We start from the raw sequence: 18923 nt of genomic DNA, 5'->3' as shown, positions 1-18923 counted from the left end.
AACACTAAATACTCACAGTAGCATGTAGTGTCTGTGATGCAGTCATGTCTGCCTCCCAAGGGCATAAAAGGACTGCCGACATAAACATCATCATTATTTTTCCTTTCATCCAACCTGAAAGCGGGAGAGATCTACGAACAGATAAGTGTCATTACTTATATCTGCTTATTAGCTTCTGTAATTACACTATTTAATGTGATTTATTGTTACATGCTTATAGTAATTACGACTTACACATAATGTGCACTCAGCCGTGGTTTTCGTTAGTCCCACAGCAGCCTTGTGACCCGCGCAATGCCAGCAACTCCGTCGCCACTTCCCCGGGATCGAACAACTTTAAATCAGCTACTTGTGTTCTCGCTGTCAGACTGCTCGCTTCATTTGAATTTAAAAAAAAAAATTATTTCCATCACATGAGAGTAGATGTTGAACTTCATGCTGATTTAAACTCGGCTCTCGCCAAGATAAGCACCAACTAAGACGTAGCTTTACAGTAAACTAATGTGATCCATCTTCATCTCCATCTATTTGCGTTGTTTTCCATCTGATGATGTAGATATCCTTCTGTCTGATATTGATTGCTGAAGTGTAATGCTGGCTACAGGGATCAGTTCATTTTGCCTCCCCAGCACAATGTTGTGTTTTGATACTGTAATCCAATTGTTACTGGTTTGTGTGAGAATGTGTTTCTCGTGTGTATTTTTCTTTTTTTTTCACAGAAATACGAGCGCAGCTGCTGGGCTCAGCAGTCCTGCGTTTGACCGAGATGCACACTTCGGGCTAAGCTGCTTGCAGCTTCGCCCACAGTGTCTCATTGCCACATTAGTTCTCCCTGCAAAATTATTGTGAAGGCTGTTAGGGCTGTCCTGCGCCTGCTACAAAGTACTGTTTACAAGCACTTGACCAGACTGAGGTAGCAGTTGTCACAGAGTTCATTGCTTGCTGCTTGCATCATGCCAGGGTTTTACCCTTGTGCCATTGGCAAGGCCAGTCTCCCAGTAGAGGATAAGCATGGCAGGTGCTCTTCCTGTTTGGGACCGGAGCATGCAAAGGTTCTGCATGTCCTTCTCTAAATGTATGCTTAGAGAAATGGGTATCTCACAGCTCTGTGGACCAGTAACACCTCTTAAATGGATGACTACATCCTCTTCTGAGGGAGAGTTGCTAGATTTGCATCCTCTTCTGAGGGAGATTGGCCGCGACCTGCTCAGTCAGGCGCGGAGGACGTTTGTGACATCCCGACCCGTCTAGCCTGCAGTTCTGGGTCTGGCCCCTGAACGGCAACATTTGAGCTGTCTGGGGTTATCTAATAGAGTCATTGACACTTTGCAGAATGCCAGAGGAGTGTCCACACACTCCCAGTATGGGTACATGTGGAGCATTTTTCAGACATGGTGCCTTGGTTTTGACCCCACCACCTGTCCCATGGCAGTTATACTTTCTAAAATCTTTTTTACAGGACCTAGTTGATGAGGGGAAATCCCCCTCTGCATTAATGATTTATTTGGCAGCCATTTCGGCGTGCTATATTAAAATTAATTCAGTTTCCCCAGGAGCTCATTTCCTAGCGGCGCAAGTTTTAAGAGGAACTCGGTGGCTTCGGCTGCCTATGAAGGACATTGTCCCTCGCTGGAGAATTAATGTGGTGCTGGAAGCACTCACAACGTCCCCCTTTGAGCCCTTGCATTCAGCTGAGCTGAAATAATTATCTTTGAAAGCAGCTTTCTTGCCTGCAATCACATCCGCTAAGGTTATGCTTCATACCAATCCTGCTTTTTTGCCGAAAACTATCTCAACATTCCACATCAACCAGACTGTGGAATTGGAGGCTTTCCATCCGCCTCTTTTCCAGTCTGACAGAGAGCAGCAGCTCCATGCACTTTGCCTGGTGCAGGCAGTAGCATATTATGTGGACAGAACTCAGAGTTGGAGGCAGTCTGAACAATGTTTGTCTGTTATGGGGCTAAGTGCCATGGTAAAACCCTGCAAGCAGAGGCTGTCTAAATAGATTACGGACACAATCAAGAATGCCTATGAGCAAGCCAACTTGCCCCCTCCAGCACAGCTCACTGTCTATTCCAACAGGGGAATGGCAACTTTGTGGGCTTTGTTTCAGGGTCCATCTGTCAATGACATTTGCGATTCATTGTTGTGGGCCACTCACCACGTTTTTACCTGGTTCTATCAGCTGAAAGTCGACACTTACAACATAAACATAGAGGTGGGTTCTCCCTCAATGTTTTAGTCATAGCTAATTGTACTGGGGTTCCTTATGGTAACATGCAAGGTAGCCTTGCTTAACCTTGTGGCATTCCAGCTGGTCTGCAATATTTCCTTGCGACAGCTTTGGTATTCATACCCATTAGGTAATAGTTAAATTTCATACTTGATAGGGAACATTAGGTTGTTGTCATAACCCTGGTTCCCTGAAATATAAATGTAACCATTAACCTTCAAGGTTGCACAAGTCTTGAAGGAAAAATGATGCCGATGTTTGTGTCGGCAGGCCTTTTATGCCTTTGGGAGGCAGGCATGACTGCATCACATGCACTACATATAGCTTTGATCTTATTCAGTGTATCAGGGTCTTTAGGTTAAATACCTATTAGGTAATGGTTACATTTTTATTTCAGGGAACCAGGGCTATGATAATAACCTAACAATGTAAATCTTGATGGTACTTTTTCTTTTTTTTACCAAAATATGAATTGGTGCATAAATATGGATGTGCTTTTCTTCCATGTGATTTGTACCATCAGAAATGTAAATTGCATGTTACATATTTTTTTTTGTTTAGTTTTTGACTCAGTACCTAAACAGTTCAGTTTGTTATGGCATCATATAGAATATGGCATTAATAGGCAAGGTGATATTTGTACTGGCCGATACAGCTGTCCTCTAAATGTGTTCATTGATGCATGGTTCTTGAATATCAAATTGCAGTTGCAGTCTGGAATACAAATCCTCATTGCCATTTTACAACCAACTAACAGCTAACTGCTCCACATGTTGTGTCACGCAGTTCAAGTCTTTTGCCTCATAAAGTCCCTTCTTTATTTCCTAATAGTAAAAATGATTTACCCCTGTGTTAGAGTGTATGACCTCACTTTTAAAGAGACCGAGTCATTTCCTATGTTCGTGAACATACAGACTCTTTTTTTTTTACTGAAAAAAAAAAACTTTTTGAGCTTAGCAACTCAGTGATACACTCACTGATAGCCCATTTCTGGTGGTAGGTTCTTGGTGGTATTCCTTCTGCTTGAGTTTTTGGCAAATGAGACTGAAACCCCGGAATACCCCATGCAAACCCACCATCTTTATGAAATGTATTATTTTTTAACCTCAGGGCCCAAATACATATACCAAAACCATTACAAATAATGTTAACATTAAGATGTATCTTATTGGATCTGTCCACAGTTCACATGATATTGCACAAGTAGGCTACCAATGTTGTTACAAATGATTATTACACCAGAGTGTATAACAGTATTTTTTCACTTGCCTAAAACATTTAAAAAACCAAGTAACTTTGAGAATAAGTAGCTTATCCCACTGCAGTCACTTGTCTGTGCACATAAATGGAGACAGTGAAACTCTGTGCTGCTATCTGTTTCCTCCAAAACCATTATCAAAATATATTAATTAGTTCAAAAAAACAAGCTGACTATATTACAATTAGTAGAGCTGTGAACAAGACAATACAATGTTGTGTTACTGTATCTTTTGTTGGATTATAATACAATCGGAATAAAACTGATGATAATACAAGTTATACTACTAAACTTGTGTATCTTTTCTTCTAGTGCTTCTATTTATTCTTGAATTGAGTTGCATTATTATGTATTTTTGATTAATTAAGACTAGATCGCTTTAGAGCTCTTCAGGTGGCAAACTAGGACATTATAAGACATTTGTAGCTACCGTATTTGCTCAAGTATTAGAGGAGAAATTTAAACCCAAAACACAATCCTGAAGTTGGGGGGGTTTGACGAATACATGAGCAAACATGAAGCGATCTATAATTTATAGTAAAAGCCAATATTTACTGATTGTGATGACTGGCGGCAGCATGAACGCTATGGAGGGGAATAAAATTAATTAATTAATAATAATAATAATAATAGTTACCTTTTCTATTGTGTGGCCCTGCAGCATAGTGCTTCTGCAGGAAGCAGCAACACCTCCATTGCTGTGGGCAAATAATTGTTGCCGTGGTTGACAGAGTAAATGCTTCTAATTGCTCTCAAATTAAAATGCAAATATCTCAAGATCTGGCAAACGATTCTGTGACATTGTCTATTTAAAAAAAAAAAAAAAAATCCCAGTTTTGTTTACATCCAGGATCTGCCAGGTAAAACACAGATGCAGTTTCATTAAATTACAACAGACCACACCACCCCCCACATTCCATTGAAATACATACTTCTGTGTGGGCTAGGAAGGAAGTGGGGGTGGGGCTTGGTTACTAAAATAATACTATTGTAGGCTATACAAAAAAAAAAAATAAAGATCCAAACATGTACTGTATTGTAACACACGTCAAAATGACGCGTCTGGTGGTTCTAGGTAGGCGTGCTTATAAAACTGTTATTTTTGCAAATCTGCCAAATCTCACCCTTACACTCACTCTCATCTTCCTTAACTCTTACATTGGAAGCATTTTCACTGTACTGTAAAGAGATTATGATAAACTGATAATTCAATTTACCACAATATAAACTGAGTTTACTGAGCATGTGCTTGTAATTTGCTATCTACACAAAAGGATGGCTATACTGTGCCATTACAAGACATGTTTTTTGTGGTTCTGTCTTCAATTTGATGGGACTTTTAAAAACATCTGAGTTGAAAATATTGATTAGAGGGGTTGCTTCTAATCCTTCAGTAAGATGGAACCACGATATTGTGTGTATCTATTCAAACTATTATCTGGTTTGATTTGTTCTGAAATTGCTGCAATACTTAACTCCCAAATGGCAGTAATGGTTAACAGCCTTTAAATATATATTGTCAGGTACAGTACATATTCCTCATATAATTCACCCATTCATGTATAATTTACCAACACATTGGGGTAATAATAATGAATGTACATTATTTTATCACTTGCAGGCTTAATTAATGTCTTGTCACAGACATGCAAGGTTCTCCCCAGGCCTTATCAGCCAGGTGCGTCGCTCGGGCAGTGGCTGTCGCCAATCCGCCCATCTTGCAGATCCTGCTGTACCTTTAACAATAAGGATCGAATGCGCTTTTAGAAGACTAGTCACTTGTGCATTTTTGGGTAAAAAAATAAATAATTGGAACCAAATAACAGCTGTGTTACGTCATGACACAACATTTAGCCAATCAGAGTTGAAGGGGTGGGTTTTCTGTGTTAAACACTTTGAGAGGCTAAAACGTTACAATGATTGTGAAAAAGTAACCGATTATTTTCAAAGCAAAAATAGTGACAATAAATGCAGGGGGTCAAAATAAGCCGGCGATTGACGCAATCCACTGCCTAATACTATATTTGACCCGGCTACTTTATTAAAGGTTAAAATTATTTTCAGGTATTATCATTCAATCCATTTTTTGTTGTATTATTGTACCTTAACGTGATTGTGACCAGGATGCCTTGCAGTGGTGACGTCAGACCAGAAACATAGACTCAGGAAGTAGCGGGTGAACCAGAGGCACAGGGACGTTCAGTGTTTTATTAAATAATAATAAACAAAAGATTTAAACAAAAACAGCACCCCAAAACACGACAGTGCACTTGAGGCCAAAATAAACAGGTAAACAAAACAAATTAACACTAAATGAAACAGACACTAACACAGCGAACGAACAGGCAAACACGGTGAGTGAAATCAAGTATTTACTTTTACTTCTTTGTTTTTAATTCTCTCCTCTCCACACCCATTCTCCACTCACCGAACACACAAACCCTGAGTGAGTGAAAACATGCTGTTATGCAGCTGTCCCGAGACTTGATTGCTAAGCAATCATTCAATTGGAGTCTTGGTACAACTGCACGTGAATTAATAAAGTGCAATTCCCTGTGCTCACATTATTATTACATTTTACCTGCATGTGAAGTGCTGTGCAATCCTCGTGGCTAAATACAAATATGCAATTTTAAACACTCGTGCTCGTAACCCATCCCGTGTATATAATCACCAACATTAACACACTACATACAACATAAAACACTAATAAACATAAAGGGGCGGGATACTCCGCCACAGTGATGTATAGTACATAATAGTTATACATATGCACCACCCCCCCCCTCCTCCCCCTTCACCCCCCCAAAAAAAAACCTTTTCCTTTTGCTGTGATATTGTAAACAATATGTACCCAGGTGCTTGTGAGAGATATTGGGGGTTCATGTATAGAGGCTGTACACCTTTAAGAAGAAAGGCATGATGGGATTAGATTTGTAATTTTATTTCTTCACAGAGTCCCCCCCAAAAAGAAAGAAAATAGTAAACAATAAAGTAATAAAAATTAAAAAACTGAAAAGTCATCATTTTTTAAGTATTCATCCCTCTGGGTCAATACTTGGTTGAACCACCTCTGGCAGCTATTACAGCCAGTAGTCTTTTCAGATAAGTCTCTATTCACTTTGCACACTCAGTATGTTTACATAACAAAGTCTTTTCTGAAAACTAGTGTTTTTGGTAAAATGAATCGGAAAACTGATTTTCTTAAAACGTCACTTTTCTGTGTTTTATATGATTAACGATAGAAAATCTAATTAGAATTTAACTGTATACATGGATTTAAGTTTTTGGGAAACGCAGGATATTTTCACATGTAGAGTACTGTTGTAGCCTAAGTACAATTTGAACAGACCGGACATTTCTGCGACAGAACAGAGACCAATCCAATAACTCCAGTGCTTTATCAGAGTGTCAGGTCTTAAGTGATCACGTCATTTTAAAACTGGAAAACATTTGCTGCTTCATTATGGTCTATTAACAAATACATACAGACTTTAACAAATGTATTACTTTATCCCTAACTAGACAAATGGATGCATGCAGACTGACTACAGATTATTATTATTTTCTCTGTTTCTAAAACCACGTGCAGGGTCAAAATGTGCACATGCACAGTATGCTATTTCAATAAGTTTTCTGAAAAGTGTGTTTATAGGATATATATTTTGTTAGTTTTCGGAATTTAATTGGAAATTTCTAGGTGCTGTTTTCCCGAAAATTGACTTTCAGAATATTCAGATACATTTCCGAAAACTATGTTTACATGACTTTTGATGTCGGAATTAGTTTTCTGAAAAATACCGGAATTCTTATGCCCATGTAAATGCACTGAGTGATTCTTGCAGCATTGTATACCATGTACTGTACATAGGAACCCCTCTTGCAAGACCAAAACAAAGACTAAAGTAGTATTTATAGAAGTCAAAACAGGTTGAGATCTTTCTAAATTAAAGGGATTGTGACAGAAGAGCCTAAATGGTAACCTGGTTAGAATGAGCAGCTCACAAAGAAAAAAGCTGTATTTTCTTTTTTTTTCTTTTTTTTAATGGTTACTGGTACAGTACTGTATTTGAGTTGATCCTAAACTCTAAACATTTCAAGTGCTCTGCTGTTCTTTATTCCTTTTTGTTTTCAAGATATTACAGGAGTTAAAATAGTATTGGTGGTTGCTATATTTGGAAACATTCTTAGTTGTGTGAATAATTATGTATTGGATATTGTAACAAACAGACAGAACAGGGTCAAAATAAAACAGATATAGGATATTATTTTCTAACAGTAAGGTGGGTCCCAGTTTTTCATACAGTCTTAACACACGCACACACGCGCACACACAGAGACATACATGAAATGATGAACTGGCTTCTTTTGGAGAGATAACCAAACTAATAATGGACCAGGAACCAAAGGGAAACATACCAGGAAAATAGCCAACGGGCAAGGAAAGAGAACAAAACTAATAACAAATCTCTCCACAGTACAATAATGTGATGACATCCTGCATCAACAGTGGGATTTTCATTTGCCTATTTTGTATGACAAAAAGGCAAAAGGAACAATGAAATCCCACACTAAAGTGAAAGGAAAAGTATGCTTCCCAGCCTCATTAAAAATGATCTACTAGGGGTCTCAGAGTGGTAACACCTGGTAAAAGCACAGCTGCATGGTGTGCAGGGTGAGTCGTACATTGCAGGTTTGCATTCTGGCAGTGTGAAGTCCCGTCTTCCCTGGCGATTCCAAAGGGAGCGTCCATTGGCTCTGGCGCTCCTGGGGTTAGGGAGACAAAACTGGCTGGTCTGTCCAGCTCTTTTCTCAAGTTATGATCTCTAATAGCTGGTTTTAATTTATTGACAGACACAGAGACCATATAAAGCAATAAAATCATATGCACCAAGAATGCCTGTCAGTGTCTGAGAACAAGCAAAAAAAATGCAAGGTATTCAGTATTAAATTATATTGAGCAGCTGTTCCCCAGGGATAGACATGATTTAAAAACAGCAAGAACGCTGTCAGATCCCATGCTTTGGTAAGCTTTTTCACAGCATATTAACACTGCATTTGAGAGAGACTATGCATTATAATATAACCTTATCTGATGACTCAACCTGTTTATTATTTTACCTGACAATGGGCATTAGTTAATTAGTACAGATTTGTTTTTTTGTTTTTTTTTTTACATTTTTTTATTTATTTATTATTTGACAAAAATATGTTTTTGAAATATACTTGATTCTCAGGACTGGAGACTGCAATGTGTATTTCACCATATTGAGCCTTATAAAAGTTTATCCTGGTAAATTTGCATGGTAATTCTGCAACTTTCCTATGCTTTTTTCGTGGTTACACTATGCATGTAATGTAGGTTACTGTTTTTTGACATATTGTTTATATGCTTTGCCATACCTCTTTGTGCTTTACAATGCTTACCTATACTTTACCATGCTTTTACTAACATGCTTAATTACACTATGCTAGGCTTTTACTATACACAACTTTTAAGAAGGGATATTCCAACATACCACAACTATTAGCTTGTGAGGGAGTGGTTCAGTCTCTATGCCCATCTTGTCATGCCTGCAAAGGAGCCTATTTTGCCTGCTTGTTTGTGATTTTTTGAGACCACAAAACATTTTTTTCTTGAGACCTAAAACAGATTTGAACTGTATGATGTACAATGCTAGTTAATTAACATACTGAGACATCTATTGCCTTATCAGGGAGGTGGAAACACAGGGATATGTCTGCCTGTATGTATATTTCTTCAGCCCATGTGCAGTCTTGCCCTGAACAAAGATGGCACAGCTATGCAAACCAGAATAAAACCAGGCTATGCAGGTGATTGATGTCAGAATAAATGTGGCCCTCTTCTCGGCATCCAGAATTATTGCACTAAGAATATATTTAAAATAAACAGGGAAACTTGAAAGAAATGTAGATAAATAAAGATTTTAATAAAATGGTAACATATTTGAATATGAGAAAATAAAATAATCTACTGTGACCCTTAGTTTTATATAAAGGTAATACACCATTCCCTTTTATGAATCTTTCTTGTAACATAGCATTTCACCAGGCATACTGCACTGAGTTAAATGTAGGATTTTTTAGTATATAATTTTTTTGGATAAAATATCCGTTTATTTTTTACAATTATACATAATTCCTATTTATAGCTGTTTTAAATGTTTAATAGGCTAAAATGCATTGTAAGCTAGAGTAATATGAAGACTGACACCATGTGTTAGGTTTTAAAAGTACTTATTCATTATGCTGTAAAGTATGATCACACTTTTACTGAGGCTTTTTGCAATAACTGAATATGCGCTCCTGTTTTAAATCCTAGGTTTATGGAAATAATAACAGTAAACACTTCCAATCAACAATATGCCCTATGCAGCTGTAACTTCTGACCCCTTAGGCAAAAGATTAGGCATTCGGATGCTTCAGATGACTGTCAAATGTGATTACAGTTAATCATCTTTCAGTAAAATAAATCAGACAAATTATCATTAATACCACAGTAATTGATTATTTTCCAAACTTTAATACAATGAGTTATTTGCATTTTAAAGTAGTGGTATCAAAAACTTGAAAGATTTTCTTACCTCTTTTTCGCAGCATTTGCTGTATGTTCTACAATAAATAATGCAAATAGTTTTTAGGATAATTCATTCTTTAAATGTCCTGTGGATATGCCCAAAAGATATAAAGTGGTTGAATCCGCCATTCCATTGAACCAAGCAAGTGCAGCTTTTAGTATATTCCATTTGAACAACAGATGAGTTATTCATGTGAGGGACATCCCATTGACACAAAAGTATGTAATACATTCTAGATTTCCCTGTTCCTTAGAATATGTTTTTTGAATAAATCTTAATTAGAGTGATATTGCATTTAAAATTCTTGGGTCTTTTTAAAAAAAAAATTATTAACTCAAATAATGTTAGCTATTAACTCTTAAGTCTGATCATACTCGGAAAAATTGTGATGATTTGAAACAGCAATCTAAAATAGTCAACATGCTTTTCCTGTTTTGTCCATTCCCGTTTCCAAATGTGTTTTGCCTTTGGATGTACGACAGTCAATATTATTCTTCTTAAACAGTAATTGTTGCAATAGCCTATAGCCTATAGAAGGCAAATCTATATAATAAATACATTATTATGTGTTTGAAGAGAGTCAAGATGCTTTATATTGCTATAGCAAAATATAAGGCCATCAGTAAGGAATACAATAGTGTGGTTTCTTTATTTGCATTAGTGCAGTATTGGTACATTTTTCTTTTTTTACAAATATTAGAAATATACATTATGTGCCTTTTGTTAAGTATATTCCATCTGTAGGGTTGGAATAAATACGTTTCTGTGTTTCTCAAATTGTTTGTGGTCAATAAAGCAAATAAGAATAATTGTTGTTTTTGTTTTTATTGTAATACCAAGTTTGTGTACAGCAGTTAAAAATAATATTACATTTAAAATATAAGGCTGTAGTTAATGCATACCCAATAGGTTTGCATTAAAGTACTTCTTGAAAGTACTCATCACTTTAAGGTAATGTTGCATTTTACTCATCCAAAATACATTTTACTCACATAGGGGCTGATGTTAAGGATAGGTGTAGTGCAAACAATTGTGGCTGAAAAATTTAAATTGCCTAGGGGCCAGGCAATTATTTTGCACTGCGGCCAAGCTGAATATCATAATGCCCTAATGTGGTCTAATCTATAGATACAGTATTTGTAATTCTCAGATGTATACCTATATTATGATCTTCATGTTCATAACAGGTATATTCAACTTATGAGACTATAACTACTGTATATATTGAATGGAATGAGTTCCATTAATTCTGAAATGGCAGTCCTCGTGTCAAGAGTTCAAAGGTCAGGGGTCAGGGTTTGTTAGTGATAATTGCAGTCAGTAGTGTAGGTTTTTTAAATGTAAACAAATGGAGCCGGTTTCATGTAAGCACATAATCTGTCCATTGCCACTGATAAGAAATCAGTATTTCTAGTCTCCAAAGATCTACTCTGAATTTGAATGAGTGTTTAAAACATCATTAATATGGAAGAAGGATAATAAGAACTATTTTTGAGGCTCTCTGGTTCCTGTCAATTGCTATGTTTTAGTGCCCAGTGAGAGAAGTTCAATCTTTTATTCACTGGCTTTGCCTCACATAACACCATCTTAAAAATCTCAGATGTAATTAATGGTAGTTTTTGTTCACTTAACAGAACCCAGTTATTCACCTATTGAGATTTTCTGCTGCTTCCTTTGGCTTACGTCATTAATCTTGCATTCATTTTGCTGTTCTGTAATCTGTAATCAAGTCCCTTGTCTTGTTCATGCTGTAATCCTATACATATCATCATTATACCTGAATAATAATCATTCATTTATCCCCACCACAATTATCATATGAGTACCAAAAAAGAAAAAAAAAAAACAATAACCAATAAAAAAGGAAACATTGGGATATCAATATAAAAATGCTGTACCTTGAAGAATCAGAATTGCCAGCAATAGTAACATAATGGTACAAGAGTACACAGTGGTCGTGCAAGCACACTTGTAAAGAAACATTGCGGTACTGCATTGTATTTATGTCTCACAAGTGCAGTGACATAAACATAAAATCACTAACATAGTCCATTTAAAACCCAGTTTTGACTAGGGGCAAACAGTTCTCCTCAGAAAGAACCGAGACAGCTGTTTCCCACTTGGTTCTTTTATCGAACGAAGTTGAAAGTGCCCAAAAGCAGCTTTAGTGGGCTACAGTACAATGTCAAGTAACGGGACTAACAGAAGGAATAAGCTGTCTTGGGCAGCTGATTGTGTCCATAATTGCCCACATCAAGGATACATTTCAGACCAAAAACTACTGCAAGTGCCAGCTTTGACTGTTTCACGTAGTAATCCAGTTAATTGACAATAGACAACTGTCTGTCTGACTATAGCTACTGTATATTAAATAGGTCTTATCAATACCAGTATATCCCTCTCTCAAACATGTAATTCAATCACGTTTACAAGACATACTGAGTTATGTACTCTTTTTGTCTGTTAAGGTCATAGCATAAAGAACAAACCCACGGGCATCAATAGGAGATAGGGTGACATTATATCGATGATAGGCCTCACAGTACCTTATATTCTTGCTTTGGGCAGCTGATTGAATTCAAGACAAAACAAAGAACTGCCTGAGGATCTGTAGAATATGTTTCTCTTTGTTTTCCAGTTAATGCTGCTCAATTTCAGCTGTTTTGTAAATATGTAAGCCCCCTAAGGAAAACTGAATGGCAGTTTAAAAAATAAACTATTATCTAACAATTATGGATTAAACATTAACTTTATTTCATGTTTCTTTGTAAGCAATATATAACACCTTTCCAGTAATAATTAGGTAAGGTCAACCAAAAACCTTACTTAACGAAAAGCTTTGTGCAGATTTTACTTTCATCAGCACTTTCACACTACAGGATGACATTCTGAGAACATGCACGAAAAATGCAAACAGTAAAGATGACTGTCAAGCACAATAAAATTGCTTAAGATTTTCCAATATTGCTTTTTTTAAATTATACAATTATATATTAGATGTAGGCTTTATAGAAAATTATATTTTTACTACTCCATAGTGTCTCCTTCTACAATATAGAGATAAAATCTGAAAAATGGAAACAAGTTCATATAACAGCATACCCTATTTAGTGCACTGTATAGCCTGTAGTTCCATAACAGAATGCAATTCAGACGTGTCTGCTTCTCAGTGTTAGCCTGTAGTTTATGGATTTTCTAAACTATTAATAATAAAAATAAGATGAGACATTTACAGCCTTCTATCAAGGTTAACAAAAGAGAATAAAGGGATTCTGAGGCCTGGCTGTGCATTATACACAGCTTAAGCGCTTAATTACTTTGTAACTTCAAGTCAGAGTCAAACAACTTTCAGGAAGCCATCCAGTTAGTAGGACAAAAAAGTTTCTCATAAGTATTCACGGGATAACAAGAACAAACGTTGTTAATACCGGAATTAACACTTGGCATACAGCACTTGAAATGTATATTTCGTGGTTTGAAATGATTTCTAATGTTTAGATGCTGCAGCAGGCTTGTGCTGAACATTGAAGAATAATACAGGACATGTGTGGAATCGACTGCAGCTTGCTGCTTTCTTTGACGCTTAGAGATTATTCAAATGTTTTCCTGGTGAGGGGTTTGTACCAAAAGGACATGGTTCTTGATGGGCCTGAGGGCATCCTTCTATTCTCAGCATTTCTTATTTTATGTTATGTTTTTGTACTACATACACCAACACAAGTAGGATTTGAACTCGTGACCTACTGAGATCAGGGGTGCGCCTGTAATCTATGTAATCTCCAATACCCAGTAAAGACTAAATTAACTGCATTGCTGATATAAAATTTAGTAGATTCATTTAATAGAAGTTTGAGAATACTGTGTTAGCTATTGTGTTCCCTGTCATACCAAATTCAGCAGTCTGTCGGCTTGATAAACAAATCGCAAATCTAGTGACCTTAGGCCAGGCTTATATTATTAGTGCACCCTGAGTAAACCTGAGAAGACAACAGCATTACTAACAAAATAGAATTGCATCCATACAGGAGCTGAGCTGCAGTGGATTACCAGTGTAAGAGAAGGCTGTGTGATCCAATGGTGAAAGAAACAGGCTTTTAACCAGGAGGCGCCCCCGGTTCAAATCCACTGACTCATTGTGTGACCCTGAGCAAGTCACTTAACCTCCTTGTGCTCTGTCTTTCGGGTGAAACGTTGTCGTAAGTGACTCTGCAACTGATGCATAGTTCACACACCCTAGTCTCGTATCTTGTAAAGCGCTTTGTGATGGTGGTCCACTATGAAATGCACTACATAAAAATAGATTATTATGATATAGATTCATATCAGTGTGACTCTAAACAATCTGAGAATGTTTCCATTGATACTTTTCTATCAATGTTTAGAAGCAGCCCTTGTGTACACTGCTCCTTGCAGTTCATGACCATCACAGTACCAATGCATTTACATTGTAGATCATTTTGTAAGAAATTTAATTATGTGAAATCATAATTTTATCTGCTATGCCAAACACATTTTCTTTTGTCTTTCCTAGATGTACGACATTGCACTATACCCCAAACCTTCCCTCTACTAGTATTATCATCACCTTCCACAATGAGGCTAGGTCTACTCTTCTGCGGACTGTCAAGAGGTGAGTAATGTAACTGATTGCATGAGGCAAACACAGAGGAGCAGGGTTCGAGGCAAGTCCTTTTTGTTAAATGAACTAACTGTAACTGAATCGGCACAGAGAACTAACACTTGCTGTGCATTTTTAATACGAACATTTCTTTAAAAAATGAAATGCCTGCAGGTTTGAAATAGACTCACATTAAATTACTCTGGGTTTTATTTGGTACCTTTAGTGGTGCTTTTCTGAAAACCTCCGGTATGGAGCTCCTTGTTTTCTAAAAGTGTTTGAAATAAAGATATATATTCATTCTATTAACATAAATCATTTTAATTACACAATAAATATATGTTGCATGTTCAATACTTTTGTAATTTGGCTGTGTTTACAATGTAATTACCATGCAATCTCAAATGCAATAGCAGTATGCTTAGTGTAACTAGAGACACTTACTGTAATGCAGTGTTACATAATTAATATAAAATAATCTTTTCTACCTGATTAGTACAAATGGATAGCAATTTCCACATATAACAGAATGAATTATTAACTTGCAGAGCATTTTAACCACTGTGCAAAATTTGCTCCATGAAGTTCTTCTCCTTAGATCTTGGCAATGAAATTTGCACTGCAATTGTTGAAATTTGCCATGATTTTCCCATACTGATGCTATACATTTGCCATGATTCACTTTCACTGCCCTTGTTTCTTGCTAGTTTCATAATATTTAATTCAATGGCCACCTAATTTAACAAATTTAAAACATTACATAAGGTGTGCTATGCCACGAACAGTTATGGCCAGAGGTTTTGCATCACCCTATAGAATTAAAACATTTTGCTTCATAAAGTCAAATGGAACCTGCTGAATGATGTTACATTAACATACTGAATTACATACCACTTTGCAGTTTTCCCCTATACTTAATGAAAAACTGACTAATTAAAAAAATTGACCTTTCGTAATCTAACATGAAATACTATACTACTATTATGGCTTCATGTAGAATTGTTGTGTTTCTTTGACTACATTATGCTAAATGAAATATATAAATTATGTTCATACAGTTTATTTGATTTTTTTAAAATTATATCTCAATCCTAAAATTGTAGGTGATGCAAAACGTTTTCCCATACCTTTATGTTGGTGCCGTAAATTACAAAATAAGACTCCAGAAATGATTTTGCTCGTATGAAAAAGCGTAAGGTTCTTGTCTTGATTATGAATTAAACAGGTTTGATTCAATCGAAGTTTGTCTCTAAAGAGTCCCATCAGTATGGACATCCACAGGGGAGGGTGGCATGTTGACCTTCTTTAGTCTGAATGTGATAATCGTAGTCAATATGGAGGCACAATAATAGTATTGGTTTTCATCAGATCGTGTTGTTTTAGCTGATTTATGTACACATATATGTGCTTTACCTTTCTGCTGCATTTATGAAAGTGTAAACTTTGATTTGCTGCGCTTCTACTCACAGATTAAATGCTACTCTAAATACAACCAAGTGTGTCGGGTATTACAGTATAAACTGTACTGTTGATTACAGTGGCACGGTACCACCACAGTTAGGGTTGAGTAGGCTATATTGTTAAACACCAATTTGTGCACTTCGACCACGTTAAATGGACTGGCATGACATTTTGCATGGATGGTCTTAATAGTGTAAATGTCTCGACATGGCCGAATTCGTTCGTCAGATGGCCTAGAGCTGAGAAAGTTTTAGCATGACATTTTCAAGGTTGGAAGGGGATGGCCCCACTGGTAATAAAAAAATATTAATATTTGGTGTTTAAAAAAACACTGCATTCATAGCGAATTTCTGTAAATGTGAAATGGTGAAATGTCAGGCTAGTCTGAGATCTGTAGTTCTGCGGGAGTGTTAAACAGTGCAAGCTCTTAGAGTTCACAGCACACAGCTCTTCAGGAGGTCTGATGTAGAAACGTCTTACATTTCCCAGTTTACAAAGCACAGATTTTGTTCTTAATGTGAAATTAATTAAATTAATCTTTTAAATTTGACAACAGATAGTGTATGTTTTTATTTATTTATTTAAATTTGACAAGAAGAAACTAGGATTTTTGTGAATGCTGGTGGTGTTTTTCTTGAAAGTCAGATTGCTGTAGCTAAAGTGCATTTACAAAAACTATTGTGACATCATGCATTAATAAGAGGGCTATTTTGTACTTATTTTGTGTTTATTATTCTTCTATGGAACTTAAAGCATTCTTTCTTTTACAAAGCTAAATACATTTGTATTCATGTTATACTTTCTGTACCTTGTTGAATTTAGTTTTTATGCATTGCATTTAAATCTAATTTTAAATGCATTTGCTTGAAGCAATGTATTAGTCAGATTTCTTACAATGTGAATGCCCAATGAATTCCTTTTTCTTGCTTTGTTTTATATGTGATGGAGATCACTTAAGTTGAACATGTTTTTACAATAGTTTTTTTTTTTATTATTATTGTTATTTTCTGTTCATAGTTATATTCAGTGGAGACTGTGTGGTTCGGAGGTCAAAGAAAAGGCTTAGAACCATGAGATTCCTGGCTTTAAATCCAAGCTGATCCACTGACTCACTGACTTCCTTGTGCTCTCTTTTTAGGGTGAAGTGTGAAACCAAGGTCCTATTCTAATGACCCTGCAACAGTGATTGTTGTTGCATAGCTTTATAACTGCTTTTTCTCAAGGTTTCTGACCTAAAAGGCCCCTACACGTTCCTGTGTGGTTAAAATAATTCTATAGATGTGGAGACAGTAGCTAACATGTATTCTTAAATTCCACAGTCTGTGCTCTTGAATTAAATAAAGATAGACAAGTGGAAACACAACCTGAAAATGATAAGGATCTCTGCTGCCATCCGGACCTACACTGGCTTAAGTCTGAGTTGTAAATGTAAATGAGGCTTCTCAGAAGTGTAATAATTAAAATAATTCTATAGATGTGGAGACAGTAGCTAACATGTATTCTTAAATTCCACAGTCTGTGCTCTTGAATTAAAGAAAGATAGACAAGTGGAAACACAGCCTGAAAATGATAAGGATCTCTGCTACCATCCAGACCTACACTGACTTAAGTCTGAGTTGTAAATGTAAATGAGGCTTAGAAGTGTAATAATTATTATGCAATGCAAAACCACGTTACTCCGACTAGTTTTAAAAACACTTGACCACACCCACACCCCCACCCCCCCACCCCACCCCCACCCCCCCACCCCCACCCCCACCCCCACCCACTTACTTAAGACCCTAGGGGTACAGGTAGTCTGTCAGGATCCCCATGTAATCAGCAGCCCAATATCGAGGACTGTTGTAGTCACATTTTAATTCTTGGTATCAATAGTCCTCTGGGTGTGGTTTTAATTAGCTTGGTATTCAATAGCTCCCAGCTATCCACACATCAGTGTAGAGGGATTAACTCCTGTGCTTAAATGCAGTGTGAAGTTCTGTGGATAGAAAAATATTATCTTTTGTTCTGGTTTTCTTTACCTCAGTTATGGACTCCCCTTGAACATTTCTTTACTCATTTATTTGTTTTGGCACCTGGGTTCACACATGGGTTTGTTCAGCTGCTGGACTTTGAAGACCTTTTATTTCTCTCACAGTGGAGATCATGCTGCCTTTTCAGCATTTGTGAGTCAAGCAGTGGGTCTGATGAAACCCCACTGGAATTAAATACATTGCTGAGATTTGCTGAAATCAATTTAAACATTAAGTTGAGTTGAGTATTTGAGTATTTTCCCCTGTAGTTACTATTGCTGCTAACTCCAGGTTGTGATTCTTGTTCAAATAAATGGTCTCATGTAAATACAGTGTTACTGTGTGGGTATCTGCTGAGAGACTCAAAGGGTTTGAAGTTGAATCACCGCTCAGGCATCCAGATTTTATTTATTTACAAGGGGTTGCAGTGGTTGGTGGCCGCCACTAGGGTGCCAGCAATGCTATTCCTAGCGTGGAAGAACATACACACATACAAACCATTTTTTTCTTCTCAAATTTCAGTACAGTAGTGATGCGTGTATTAAAATCGCCAACAAAAGACGTGACTAGCCGAGTACACAAACAGCAACGTGACTTACTGCCGAGAAAAGACGAACCAAAACATTACTGCCCAATGTCAAATCATCCATGACATACGGGCAGACATTTTCAAAGAAGTTCCATTAACTTTCTGAAGAACTGGAAGAGAAGTTTTTAAAATGTCAGCGTTTCTCACAAA

General features: G+C 36.7%; 1 protein-coding gene across 1 annotated transcript in view; it reads left to right on the top strand.

The window, feature by feature from the left end:
* galnt14 (UDP-N-acetyl-alpha-D-galactosamine:polypeptide N-acetylgalactosaminyltransferase 14 (GalNAc-T14)) overlaps positions 1-18923 on the top strand; it is a 126074-nt gene that overhangs the window by 37069 nt on the left and 70082 nt on the right. The window contains exon 3 of the mRNA XM_041252735.1: positions 14625-14723. Coding sequence (XP_041108669.1) covers positions 14625-14723 — 99 coding nt within the window. The remainder of the gene's footprint in view (positions 1-14624; positions 14724-18923) is intronic.

This window comes from Polyodon spathula, chromosome 6, assembly GCF_017654505.1.
Source record: "Polyodon spathula isolate WHYD16114869_AA chromosome 6, ASM1765450v1, whole genome shotgun sequence".
In the NCBI taxonomy this organism is placed as follows: domain Eukaryota; kingdom Metazoa; phylum Chordata; class Actinopteri; order Acipenseriformes; family Polyodontidae; genus Polyodon; species Polyodon spathula.
The sequence above is the reverse complement of the archived record's forward strand: the minus strand, read 5'-3'. Positions and strand labels throughout refer to the sequence as shown.